We start from the raw sequence: 14,966 nt of genomic DNA on the forward strand, positions 1-14,966 counted from the left end.
GCTCATTTCCTACAGAGAGCTGATGCATACCTCCAAACTTTCCCGCTGCTTAGGATTTGGGGGCTTAGCTCGAGTTCTGGTCAGTCATCTCAGGCAGATTATAGATGAAAGTTGGGTCAAGCAAAATGGAAAATCAACAGGGAACTTAGATAGGGAAAATCTAGAAATAGCTTTAGATATTTTTCTGCACTTTTTTTGGACAATGTTGGAACAGATGCAGTATAAAAAGGAGAGGATGAGTGTGATTTACACTTCTTTGAAATCAGAATCCCTTTATCTATCCCTGAGGGGAGCAAAGCGGGTAGGGACACATTTGGTTTACTCACACTTTATGCATAGATAGATCCCATTATGAATGAGATTAATCTTTAACAGTAAGCCATGTTATCACTCAGATATGCATGATCAAACTCACTCTGACTGACACTCACACACTAAATTGCAGATATTCAATTTTCACTAGAATGTCTTGCAGGTTAAGGAGGGTTTAATGAGGGAAATAAAGTCTTCCTTTGTATTAATCATGAATACAAAGCAATGCACCCTAACAGCAACAGTTCTTATCCCTGAGAATGGCTGCATTTTTCAACCCATGTCCTGTATAGCAGTCTAACAGACGTATGTCTGTGAGCATAGATGGGCTGTATGAGGTGATAACTGAGTAAACAATGATTGTGCCACTCAAAAGGCAGAAGACGCACTCCTACCAGATGTTACAGCTGTACAGCTGTAAATGAATATCATCGGCTTCTGATTGCCTTCAAATACATATGCAAAACCATATGATATGAAAGGGTCTGGAGTCACCTCGTCCTATGATTGCTTGTTTTTTCTTTTTTATTTAGAAAAAACTCCACATATATCATTATCTAAACATATTTCATTCGAAAATTCATGATGAGATATCATGTCTAAAAGACACATCAAATGTGATCAGGACTGGGTTTCAGGCTCAGGAGTATGCTCTATTCACCTGAGAAATTACTTAGTAAATGAATAGAATATGAAATATTTACACAGGTTTTCAGTCTCACTAAAAATAAGAACAGAGAATTTGAATTGACATTAAACACTGAAGCTGCAGTGAATGTTTATTTTCAGGAATATAAAGAAAAATTGTGTTCGGTTGCACAGTTTAAATTAAGTGTCTAAACTCCATCTTTCTTTTGTGCTTAATTTGATATCAGTAAAGGTCAATGTGTGTTTTTGTCACTCATTACTACTTTATATTTAATGGATGCTGAAAACCACACCGTGATTATACAGAAACTCTAATTACAAGGAAAGTGACACCGCTTAAATCACTGTAATTTAAGAGAGGTTTAGTCAAACTGTGACCAAATAAAGCTTCACAGATGGATGGTTTAGAACATTTAATAATACTGTGTTGACTCTGACTGAGCTCTGAAGTAAGTCGAAGCTGAGAGAGTATAGTATAGTGATCATGTTTTTACCACGTTGTTACTACACAACATATACTTTTACTACATACAGATATGTACATGTGTAGAGTTTGTGTACTTTCTGACTTTACCAACAATTTCTAGAGTCAGTGTGAAATGTCAGAAAACACTTCCTCCCTGCTGTGGCAGTAGGATTTGCCAATGTGTTCAGGATGAACTTTGGGGAATGGAACATGCACTGTGTGCTTTATCTGTTAATGGCAGACAGAAGGAAAATCCTGAATCCCTGTTTTATCAGAAGCATCAAGACAAACTGCACTGAATTGGATTTCTGTTTGAATATATACATAAAATTTGCTGAAATTGGTAAATGGCAAAAACCAATGACTGGTAGGATGGATTGACAGTAGTCTGACTCACAACAACAACAACCTTTTTGGTTCTTTTCAGCTAATGGTTGTGAAGACCAACACAAAATCTGTTTATAGAAATCTTGTCGCTCAGGTTTAATGAGCTCCTCCAGAGCTTCTCCCGTAGGGTACTGACTGTAGAGCTGTATTGTATGACACTTTGACATGCTGCCTTTTGCTGTTTTCAGGTTAAAGAAACGTTCAATACGTATGCTGTTATTGCTTTGTTCTTGGATCTCCCTGTGTTTCCACATGGACTGAGGAGCGAGCAGCAGCAAAGGCCACCCAGGGTACAGAACAGAGCAGCCATCAATGACAACAGCTACCACATTAAGACACAGCATGGAAAGAAGTGCAGAGGGTGGTCCAGTTGCAGACAAAGAATCTGGGGAAGTAAAGCAGTTTGATTCACCTCTGCTGACTCTGCACTGTGGAGATAGGTTTGCTGATGAGATTCTAGATAGCAAACAACAAATAATAGTCTTACAACTAAGTATTAAAAATCAATATATTCATGGATACAGTTCCACATCGTGTCCGCCCCCTCATGCTGCAACAATTACATTTTACAGCGTTACTACATTGTGCTGTGCTATATGTAACTGTACAATGTTAGCAGCTTCATTTAGCTTTTCCAGAGTAGCAGGATTAGGGATGGTGTCGGCTGGCGGTGGACGCGAGGAAGAGAAGAGAAGTGTCTTTGGTGCCGTGACCCGGATTGCGGTTCCTCGAGACCGAGACAGGACAAGTGAGTTTCTTAACTAGCAAAAGGATAACGGTGTGTGTTCAAGCTACCTGTGTGGCAGAGTTGCCAGGTGGGACAGAGTCACCTCCAGCTCCTGAGGAGACTAAGGGCCTTTTATGACACCATAGGTGCATCAGAAACTTTCTATGCAGTGCTGTGCTGGAGTGGCCACACTCTGTTCTGGGCTGTTCCCTGGACTCAGCGTACCCTGTTGGTTGAGTGGCTCCTTCTGCTGCACCCTCAGTGCTGAAAGGAACACTACCGGAAGTCCTTTGTCTCAACAGTGGTCAGGCTGTATAACAACAGTATCACACGGGGCTGCTGCTGTGTTCTTTTTCCTCTGACATAACACACCCAGTGATTATGTTTGTCATCACAGTGTCCTCTGAAAAAACAGTTACGTAATATATGCCTAGAGACAGGGCTGCACCCTGAACAAAACACTGCATGTACCTCTGTTAGGATGAAATCCTTGAATCATCGCTAATGCTGAAAACATGTCTGCATTTTTTTAGGTGAAATCTTTGAAATTAAAAAAGCCTAAAAAAGACCTGAAACATGATAAAATGTGCAAATGTTTATTATGAAAACATGAAGTGTATTTACATTACAACATTATTGCAACCCCCCCATGCTATTGACAAGGCCTGTCTGAAACATGAATGACAAGGCTGTGGTGCAGCATTGATATGTTTGTCATCACGTGCAGTGGTTAGCTTGCATGCCAATAGCATTTGCATCGTGTCAATACCTTAGCCTTCAGCCCTTAAGCACAGCAACCATCAGACTATAGTAACTGTGCCTTGGTATGTGTGTACACACCCACTCTGCAGCAGTAAATGGTGCTGACATTTTAAAACCCTCTGCCAAACGTTTGAACTAATGGTGGTGCTGACGCCAGTCAAAGACATGAACAGCTAAACGATTCTAAAAAATCTTACAAAGATCTGCAGCAGGTTTTCTGTAAAATATACATTATTGTTTTATCAGTGCAGCAATCTGAAGCAAAAAAATTTAAACTCAGTTTTCCAGTGTAAACACAGAAACACAACCAGTTCAATGTGCATAAGTAAAGTGACCTGTGTAGATTGTGTGCTGTCTACTTGCTTTTGTGTATGAAATGTCCAACTCTTTGGAAGAACTTCTCCAGTTTATTTTCATGCTGGCCTCGTGCAGCATGCGTGACATTGTGCTCAGTAGCTGCCCCACCTTTCGGAAGGCTTTTGGTTTTCTCCTGAGTGCTATGTAGAGTGCGTAGAGAGTGTTTCTTTTCAAGTGCACAGAAAGGCTCAAACCTGCTGTACAGGCGACTCTCAGCTCCACGATCTTTGCTGAAGCTGCCAAAGTCACGGCCAGTCCTGGTGGGTTTCTTCTGCATGGCTGGTTTAGGGAGCGAGAGCGATGGTGGATTCGGATTTTCCTCAGTTCTGAATCGTGGTTTTGAGGACTTAGAATCCTCAATCCCATTCCCCTGATGCTCTGAGGAAGACTTACCAGAGGCGGTCATACCTTTTGGAGACTTTTCTCCACCATGCAATGTTCTCGCCTCATCCTCAGCGGTTAAAGTGTCTGTGCTGTCACCTGACTTTAGACTCGTTGTGTCCACACTTCTGACTGAACCCTCTTTTTTCTCAGGTATGTTTAACAGGGACTTGATTTTCTTGGAACTTTTCTTTAGAAAATGCTTGGAGCCTGAGCTGTTGGACTTATCTGTCATGTCTTTGTCATCTAAATCCAGGGCTGCTGCAGACACTGTCCTGGATGGTGGCTCCTGCCAAATGTAAGCAGTGGGGCTTTTTGTGTCTGTGATGCTCTTGACATCATAATGGGAGACAGATCTCTGATCTTCATTCAGATTTGACCTATATCCTCCATTCTGTGCATTGATCCCTGCTGTGCTTCTATTCCCCTGCATCCTCGCAGATAAGTAATTTTGGCCCGGGGCTTCGTGTGTGTACTCGGTGTTTGATCGTGGATCCGCCACGCTGTGCCTTTTGTTCCAGCTGTCTTGGAGGATGTCAAGGTTTCTGATGTTCTGTCCACCCTTAGCTCTGCCTAGGCTTGCATAGGCATTTTGGTAAGAGTTTCTACCTGGACCGTACCCTGTGTTATTGTGATAATCATCCAAAATCTGCCAACTCTGTCGCTTCATCATAAGCTCATCATGATTTAGTCTACTCTCCGCTGGATTCCACTGCATTGATGAGTAGTGCAAAGGCTCTACTTGTTCTGGTAAGGTAGGCCTAAAAACCAGAGAGGACCTCATCCTGCCCTGCATGAAGGAGCTCGCTTTGTCCTGAGGCTCAAACTGGTCCAAATAATCACAAGATTCTCCAGATGAGATGTCTGGATTTTTAAGGTACGATTCAATCCTCCATGTCCGCATGAATGACTTTGATGTATTCTCCAGTGTCGGCATGTTCTGTTGCATGGACAGAACCTGCTTGTCATTGCCATTGTAAGACTGACGCATGTGTTGACCTCTGTAAATCTGTGGCACTTGTAAATAATTATCCACGTGGTAGTTGTTTGTTCCTGCATCTTTGGAGATATTCCAGTTGCTTCCTCTGGGCCTGATGACCTGTGGGATGCAGCCATCTTGTCTCTCCCCAGCATAGCTGTGTCTTTTCAAGATATTCATTGCCTCTGTAGACTGAAAATGAGGTAAGCCATTCTCAATCAAGGGCCCGAGGGTGTTATCTTCCTCTTCTAAGAGCCTCTCCTCAAAGTCTCTCGTGCCAAGTTTCCTCTCACAGGTTTTTCGATAAACTGTGTCCAGCGAATGCCTCAAATGGTCTCTTCGCTCAATTCTGGGGCCAGAATGAGTTTTTGGAAAAATCTGTTGACCATGCAGACCGTTGCGTGTAAACAAACCCTCCGGCGGGCTCAGTCCAGCTGGCACAGTGGAGCGGGCGTACAGAGTTCGAAACTCCTCATCATAGGACTTTACCAGGTGGCCTGTGATGACCTGAACCATGGTCAGATTGAGCTTCTCAGATGACCAAGTAAAGCTGGAAAGAAAACATTAATAATTTAACAAATAAGCAAATGTAGGTGTGTAATAAATACTGTATGCATCAGGAATAAGTAAATTCATCTGATTACATCATGACTGTAATTCTCTTAAAGTGACGATAAACGTGGTTCTCTTTTGTTTTAACAAAGCATTTACTGTACACTTGCTCTTATTTTGCTTTATTTACCTGTATGAGCCGTAAATGACAGTATGGCAGTCCACTAACAGAAACCTCTGCTGCACTGCTCCATGAAATTTAGCTCCTGATCGACAGACGTAATCCTGACCTTTCACGGTGCGCACCCTCATGTTCTGTAAAAGCAGGAGATTCATCACTTGTACATTTGTACAGCAGCCAATAAAACGGTCAATCATCAAATACACATCGGAGAGGAACAGATGCACTGTGCAAGTCCCTGAGTAGAAGTAGTAGTAGTTGTTGTTGTTGTTGGGGCATGTGGTGATAAGGACTTAATGGAAATTTCAAGGGAACGTTTGAAACTTTCAAATCTCTTGGCCATCATTATGACTCCACCCAGAAACCAGGTCTGCAGAATATTACATGGAGGATGAAAAAAGCAGCACAATCAACAATAATTATATTATATGTGCATGTAGGTCAGAATGAATTGCATTTAAAGGATTCAAGTGGAGGCTTTACATCACAACCCTCACCCTGAGCTGCTGAAGTTTTATATCCTGGTTTTCAGCCATTGTGAGGAAACTCTTCAAACTGAAATCATCCAGAACAACGTAGACGGGGACTCCGCGTATAGAAGCCTCCACAGCTTCTTTGAATATATCCACATCAGTGAACACGTCCATCACAATAGCAATGACCTGCAAAGCAGAAAGTAAAAGAATTATGCCAGAAGAACTGGACAAAGGGCAAATCAGAGTGCTTTTTTACATGTGCAGTGATTTGACTGAAATTAATAGTCCTTCTTCTCAGTTCTTTTATTTAACTGCAGGCTACAATGATGACACACAATGTGATATTAGATGTTAGTGAGCCTGATGATACATCACACCGTGTTCCTGTAGCATGTCATTAGCTCATGTTCACATATATTGCATGCTGATTAAAATGATTTCTTTCTTCAGTTTAATTTCCTGTGTTTAAATATGCAAGTCTGATGAGCCATTGTTAGATATGTGTACAAGTAAATACAACTTAACATTAACAAACTTGCTTTTTTACACACATTGTTTGTTAATATTCACCTCTTACTGTACAGATGTTTGTCATCTGTTTGTGGAAGAGAAATCTTTTCTTTCTGCTGTGAAAGTTTCTTTAATTAAGAGCCGGTGATTGAATGCTAATAATTACCGCAAATCTGAACAATTCTCAAAGTAGTTTTATGATTCATCATGTCACAGTCTGGGAACCAACTCCATAATTGTTGTGCTTGTGTAACAGTGATTAATGTGCTCTCATGGTGGTAAGGTGGCAAAACCAGATTTTGACCTCATCCACCCCTGACACTCCTTGACTCTTTGAAACAGAGAGCCGCCAGTGTCTGTGGGTCTGCCCTGAGGGGAAAGACGCCTGCACTGCACGGTAGAGAAGCTCTGAGACCAAAGTATGAGAACACCTCATGAGTGTCTGTGTGTGTTTGTCTTAGCATATTGTTGCAGGTTGCTGTGATTACCTGTCTTGCATCCTGAATATGTTTCCGGACCACCTCTTTGATTGTTGGGTTGTTTTGTCTTGGTGGATGAAAGAGCAGATCTATATTCGTCTGCAGTGTTTCGTGCATGACCTGCGGCCATCCTAAGTCTAAATCTGGAGTTTCCACATCTGAGTGCATGGGCCAGTATGTGCCAGAGGACGACTGGTTGTCTGGTGGACCACTGACTTCCTCTGCGTTGTTTTGAGATGGCAGCTGTACTGCATTTTTAGTGATGAAAAGAAGCTCTTCCTCTGAGAGGAAGCCACCGATGTGTTCTCCCTTTAGGAACTCCTGGTAACTGTCTCTGCCATCTTTCACCAGGTGATCGATCGCCAGCCGATATGCCTCCTTATAGTGAGGTGGAACGTAATCCTCTGATTTAAACTCTCCCCTCAAGGATGACAACAGAGAAAACTCTGGAGACTCCATCTCCAGAGTGTCTCAGCAGAACCTGCCATAGATAATGGAAATCAATGATAGCAGAGGATCAAAGAACAACATTGTCACAAGGTGGAAAATGTTGGCTCTCAGTAATCTTAATGAGGCAAAACAACCTGTAATACAGGATATGGAGTCAAAAATAACATAAAGGTCAAAATGTAATGTTATAAATAATAACCTTTAAAGCATACAGTGTGAACAATTATGAAACGATTATTGGCATTAATGGGATCCTATTTTCTTGCTTAACTGTTCTCCTTCCTCCTTAGTAAAGGTAATTTTAATCACAGATTTTTACTGCACCGCTTAAATATGAAGGGCATTTGAGAGCAGGAAACACATTCACTTGACAAATGTCAGGAATGCAAACCAGCTGTCACTTTTTGTTTGGCAGCAGGGAATTTGAAGACAAAGGTCGTGGTATTAACTACATGCATGTTTTTAAGAGTTAAAGTGCACTCTGTCTGGGAAAGAAAAGAGGAGGTGAAGTTTGCCTTTTTAATGAATCACTAAGCATCTGAATCATCAAGATAAGTACCGGGTGATTCATATACAAACACTGTCATGTCTGGATCATATGTGGAGTCGGTTTGAATGTCTACAATTGTTATCTAGTTTCTGTAATTTATTTTCTTGATTGTTAAATGAACACCGGGCCCCAATGGATGCGGCGTGTTGCTATAGATATTCATGCTCATCAGGATCTTCCACATGTTCTATGGAACATGTGACTCCATTGTGACAAGAAAATTGTCTCATTATCATACAGAACCTGTTCCTGCACAGATTTTAAAGTAAGACCATAACCATACAGGCCTAAGGGAAATTTTTCACTTGTGATGATAATAATATTTCTATGTAAACATGACAAAGGTATGAGATAATGTTTATGGAGGAATAAACAGTCTCTGCAAGATGCGTCCTGTAAAAGGTTGTGTGTATTATTTGTTATATATAAACTGATGTAATTAGGTCTAATAGCCTTGAGGAGCTACTTCAGCCTAGCTGAACCACAGCAAAGCTAAAGGTCAATCAAGTTTAGTTAATTAAAGCTGGGCTAAGATGACAGGTTCCTTAAAATCAGGTAGCCACAGGCACACAAAGAAAATAATGACATATTTTCTTATCTGAAACATGCAGACACAGCAATTTGAAATCACAATACAGGAAATGATTCCGTCACAGGATCGCATGGGAAAGTGGATGCAAACAGAGGTGTAGTGCAGCAACGCACTATAACATGTTTGCATTGTGAATTAAGATGGAACTGGATTACAGGGTGGGATTAAGTAAACAAAGGCCAGAACATTTACCCTTGTTCCTCATTAACAACCCCAGTGAGTCTGACTGCTGTTCGCGGGGTTAAAAAAAAAAGCTGGGCATCAGTGCCGGGCAAGGACCAGCGCCAGATTTCCTCCTTAATTGTAGACAAGAGGTAAATCAGGAGATCAATCAGCCCTTATTGTCCGAGCCTGGCAGGACTACTCAAAAAGTAGTTCAAACTATCCCCAGATTATAAGAAAGAAGAAAGAAGTTACAGTCCAGCAATATGTCATGTATAAACCACATCCAGGATCACCACCCTGTGAAGTGTGCTGAGTTTTTTTAAAAAAGACCATCACAAGGAAGTTGATATTTGACCTCTTGTTTTTAAAGGAAGTGATCATTTTATCCTGTTAGACTTTGTCATATAAACCCTGTCATTCTGAAAAACATAAACACATAAACATTTGAAGTAATTCTATGAATGATGATGCTAAAAAAATTCAACAACTTGAGTGACTGAGTGAACATGCAGCTAGTTTAACCACAAAACAAGCCACAGTGTAATGTAGTTATTTTATAGCGCACAGCTCTGTGTACTACACCTTTGTATTCATTTCACTTAAAGTGTCTGCACTTCACAGGATGAAAGCAAACCTGCACGGCAGCCAGGCAAACAGGTGAGAGTTTAAACATTTCTCTTCAGATTACATGTTATCCGACACATCTACTGAGTGAACAATCCAGTTTACTTTGGTATTTTTTACTCTGTGGCTTTGAGCCCATAAAGTCTGAAAGGACACTTCACTTTCCCCGCTGTTAGCGTTCACTCCAAACAAACCTTTATGAAGGAAAAGGAATCATTTACAGGCTCTTTAACAGGCTCTAATTTTATGCTCAAGCACTCAAGTGATTGTTTAATTTGAACAAACTTTTAGCTGTTAGAAAACATTTAGACTGCTGGTGTTGTATTCACAGTAAATACATCAAACTATAAAAAGGCTAAGCAGCATGTAATCATCAGGTACAGACCACATCCTAACACTGTACAGGCAGCTTAGTCATTCAGACATTTTATCACAAACATCCCAGTCGAGGCGTCTCATATTCTGACAGAGCAGCTGCTCCACATCTCCTAGAAGCTTCAGAAACACAGTGAGCCAGTCACAACAGCATTATCTCACACCAAACAGCAGTAACTTACAGTTAGATTCTGAACTCTGTTTGAATCCTCTTGACTGTTCCCAGAATATCCCCTGTTATGTATTTACATATAGATTCAGCTTATGTTCAATATTTGAAGAAGATACTGTCTGTGAACTGGAAGAGACAAAGACATGGAGGTGTCTCAGCATGATAAGCAGTCTGCAGGAGGAGGGTGTGGATTCCAGTTTTGACATGCAAATGGATACGGCTCGAAACTTGCTCACAGGCAGCCATAAACCTGTTTGAGGCTTTAAGCCACTCCCCACCTCTGTGCAGGGACAAAGTTCACACTGTCGAAAATCAAGATAATGACCAGCATAAAGAGGCTTTGATGGGTTCTTCCAGGAGAGGAAGCACTGGACACACTGACAGGCCAGAAACCTAAGATGTTTATGTATTAAAAGAAGTCCTATTGATATAAATATTATTATTCACTGTGATCATGCTCAGTCTGCCCAATACTATATCAGGTGAAAGTGATCTGAGATATTCTGAAGTCCTGAAGGTGAAAGTGAATTAAACCTGCATTCATTTCAGTGGAATTTATGTGTCCTGTCCGGTTAGCACTCACGAACTATCTTGAAAGACCTGCTTATTGTACAAGGTGAATTTTCTTGTCCCCGTTCAGGGCTTTGTAACTTTACTGTACTTATGCAAAGTTTCACATCTTCTAATGTATTATGCTCACTGTCACAGGCTACACAGTCACAGGACTTCATGTGTAAACTCGGACACTCCTGAACACAGTCTTGCCAGTGTCCCGTGGCTGTTCCACATATTATTATTATTATTATCAGACCTTGTTTCTTGTTATTTCATCCAAGCTCAAGCAAGAAATAAACATATTTTTGACTAAGGCTGTAAGCATAGCATTTGCTGAAATAGGACTAGAATTTGTTAAAATGAATTTTGTCCTGCTCTCCTCTCCTCTCCTCAGGCCAACTCTCAAATTTAAAATACTGTATTTCATGTTATTAACTGTGTGTCCTCTCTCGCCCCTAGTTTTGTGCTCTCTCTCTCTCTCTCTCTCTCTCTCTCTCTGTATTTCTACAGGTCTCTCTGTCTCCTGAGCTGCTTGTGGACCTGCAGTCCGGCCCTGTTACCTGCCCGGTGTTTACAGTCTAACCTGTTTTTCTTTATAACACTGGTATACTTATCCAATATTCTAATAGTAATATAAACATTTTTCAGCTTGCCTAATGACAATAATAATCTGTAACACTGTATGGTTTTGTCCACTGTAATGTGCGATGTGTTCTCCTCTGTTTCTCTCTTTCATCTCCTCTGATCTGTTTCTCCACATTTACCCTGCCGACCCTCCTGCTCTTGGTCCTGCTCAAAGCTTCTTCTCATTAAAAGGTAGGTTTTTCCCTGCCACTGTTGCCTTAAGTGCTTGCTCAGGGGTCAGGTTTCTGTAAAGCACAAAAATACAGGTCGATCTACAAAAAAAAGAAAGAAAAAAAAGGCATTGAACTGAGAGCAGAGACTTCAGGGTTGTGGTAAATAAAAGCCTTCACTTGTCAACCAGCAGATATTTTTTGTAGGATTTCGATAAATTGTGCATGAGGAGTGTCATATTGCAGTGATTTTTGTAAGACACTGGTGTAAAAAAAGACTTCTTTTCTCTTCATGTGATAGAGAAACCTCAGAAAAGTGACCCCAGTGTCATCGGCCCCAGAGGCATTTCAGGTTGAAAGAAGCTGGGACTTCATCAGTCCAGGTTTGCATATCAGCTGTCCAAAAGCTCTGAATAACATTTAGCTAAATGACCCTGTGAGATATAAAGGACACCTGTGTGGTTACAGACTCTCATCGTGTATGCAGTTTTAGTCTAGGATGACATTTGAGGAGACATGGAAGTTGTATAACACCTGCATATCTGTACAGCTACAGCTTTAAAGCACCAATTAGACTAAAGAGTTATATCCTGTACAGAATCTGTGTCACAGACTCAGAGTCATTAGGGTGTCTTTCCCACAAGATGGGAGTCAGTTTCACTATTAGGTCAGTTTTGCAAGCATATCATCTCACCTTACCACAGATGGCCACATTTTCACATCTGGCAATGAGACTGACACTCACTTGTACAAAGTCTGACAAAAGGAGAGGAAGAATGATGGCTGGATGGTGGCTGCTATAGCTTTGCTTCAGACTTCCAGTCAGCAGACTTTTACATCAAAGAAAGAAACTCCTCTTGTTGACTAGATTTGATGGACGTTTCGCTGCTCCTCCAAGACAGCTTCAACAGTTCTAACTTTTTGGTGGGGAAACAGGTTTATAAGTGGTGGAGGAGCTCAGTGGGTGGCTAGCTCTGAATAGCTCTAAAAGTCTCCATACTTACCTGTGTTGGTCTGACGGTCTGTGTCTAATGACTGAGACCACCTGTGGTGGTGGGAAAGGTTGACAGCCCATTGTTCTTCCTTCCACATATAATCCTGTTTCCCCACCCAACAGTTTGAACTGATGAAGCTGCTTGGACGAGCAGCGAAACGTCTTCAAGCAACTTTACAAGTCCAGACGCCTCGCTTCAACCATTTGAATAAATATGACCTGGATGACTGAGAATAACTTCATCAACATGTTGACTAGATTTCATGTTTTCTAGCTGCTGTCATGTCTACAGTTAGCTACAGTAAATTTACCTGCTGATGATAAGGCCAGTCCACCCACCCACGTGGTGTTTATATCAACACGCCCGCAGCGTAGCCAGGAAGCCTGTGCCATCTGATACCATCTGTGACACTACACACTGCTTGTTGTCTGTAATTAATGACTGACTATTGAGTTTTTATTTTAGCTACACAGGGGACTCATTCAAAGACAAAAACTCAGTGATGAAATATGCAGCTGTATTGATTAAAAGTCCATATCAATAAATGATCAGATCATTTCTTCTGTGCGTGTCTGGTTAATTAAACCTACAGTCTGTCAGCTTCATAATGTGACCGATATGTGACACTGTATTTATTTATGATTTCTTGCTTGTATCATGTGTGTATGTATCAGGAAATGACTGTCATAATGATGATTATGAACAATTACTTAATAAGTCTAATTTGTAAACGTAGGCAAGATGTTTGCAGTGATCTAATTACATTAGTGTTTTTTAGCCCCCCTCTTTCCAAATTACCCTCTCTATTGACAGGAGCTCACCGGAAACTGTGCCGATGCAATCATGATATTCAATCAGACAGTGCGTGATAAGTGACATTAATGTGTCTGCACTCTGTTCTCGAGTCATTCTGCCTGGAAAAAAAGAGAGAAAAACAAGATCTGTGCACCATTGTTCGCCTGTGTCTTGAATGTGGGTGTGTGTAGATTAAGTAACGTATGTGTGCGGGAGTTTCTTCTCCTGAAGCTGCCTCCATGTGAGTCACCTTTTGTGATACCCAATCCGTGTCGTCATGAACGGCTCCTCAGGCTGTTCTCTAAACTCTGCTGGCGTGCCTGAGCAGGCGGCGACAGCTAACCACAGCTCTGACATTTTGATGAAACAGCAGCATGAAAGTGACTGTTGGGAAAACTCAAAATAGAATCATGTCAAATATATCCTGCTAATAAACAGTGTACATTTACATAGCCTGTTCATGATAATGACTCACCTTGACCACGTTTAAAGGAAAGGCTACATAATAATAACCTGCTCGCAGGAAGAAAAAGGTGACATCAAAGCTGTGTGTCAGCTGATTTAAATTGCAGGTTTAACTGTAAATGCTGGATGTGAACCTCACTGATCAACCACAGGTTAAAACACAGAAAGAGGAGCTGTTTTACCAGTTTCCTACAGGTGCCTGCTTGGTGGTTTGTGGTGTGTGTAGTGTGTAAACACCAAATGACTGCCATGCAGACCACAAGCACACATGCCAAAGTCCTAAAAAACACATCCGAGCAAGCCCTAGGGCTAAGATTATGAAGGAAATGACTGACCAACAACAGGTTAACATTCTTCAAGGTGACTGCGTACGGGCCTGTGGTGAGGCTGAGTGCTTCACACACCCACGTCTAAACAAAAACCAGGTGATTTCTTTAGAAAGCAAGCTGAACAAACACATTGTCACTGTAGCTGGGCAACGTTCTTAATAAACAGTTTGGATTATGCCGTTTACACTTATTCAAAATGACAAATAGATAAGACGAAATACATTATGTTCTAATAGATGGAATTTAAATGTGATTATTACCAGAAAAGTGATTAAAGAAGTGATGTGATGTGGGCCTGCAGGTTCATTCAGAGAATCTGATTCAAGTCACAGATAAGCTGGAAGCACAGAAAAGAACAGTGCAGAGTATAAACAGGCATGTGTTGTAGACAAACCTCACCTTCCTGAGAGGACGTCTGGAGCAACGTTCAGCCGTCCACCTCTCATTGTAAAGCCTATGAAATCAACCACAGAACAGAACACAGACCTGTCCCATTATGTGATATAGCAAAGTAATGTATGTGTGCACAAGAATCATCCATTAATTCTGTGAAGCTGTCATGTTTATCTTTGTGCACATGCACATAAATCCATAAGTCAAGTTAGGAGGCAGGAGGGTCCCAGGCTTCACTGTGACTGCTGCGACTATAGCTGCCGAACAATAGATTAAATTATGTCAATATTAAATACATTAATTAAAAATTTGTGCATGACAGAATTGATTCAAACTGAGGTGGAAGATGGTGCCTGAGTTTTTGGTTCTCTCTGAATGCCTTGCGAAAGTTGCCAGATTTCATAAATACAGACATAAATCTAGCACACACACACACACACCCACACCTCGAAGCAGGCAGAGAGCTGGATTTACTGCTGAAATAACATCTGGCGA

The 14,966-nt window shown here is 41.2% G+C and overlaps 1 protein-coding gene across 1 annotated transcript; it reads right to left on the reverse strand.

Moving 5' to 3' along the window:
- Window positions 1-3,163: 3,163 nt before the first annotated feature.
- Window positions 3,164-10,336, reverse strand: fam83b (family with sequence similarity 83 member B). The gene is made up of 5 exons (XM_028423829.1): window positions 10,156-10,336; window positions 7,227-7,698; window positions 6,250-6,414; window positions 5,762-5,886; window positions 3,164-5,569 (listed from the first exon to the last, which is right to left on the reverse strand). The coding sequence occupies exons 2-5, from the start codon at window positions 7,674-7,676 to the stop codon at window positions 3,658-3,660; spliced, it is 2,652 nt and encodes an 883-aa protein (XP_028279630.1). The 5' UTR covers window positions 7,677-7,698; window positions 10,156-10,336; the 3' UTR covers window positions 3,164-3,657.
- Between the last annotated feature and the right edge of the window lie 4,630 nt (window positions 10,337-14,966).

The sequence above is a fragment of the Parambassis ranga genome, chromosome 15 (genome assembly GCF_900634625.1).
Source record: "Parambassis ranga chromosome 15, fParRan2.1, whole genome shotgun sequence".
NCBI lineage: Eukaryota > Metazoa > Chordata > Actinopteri > Ambassidae > Parambassis > Parambassis ranga.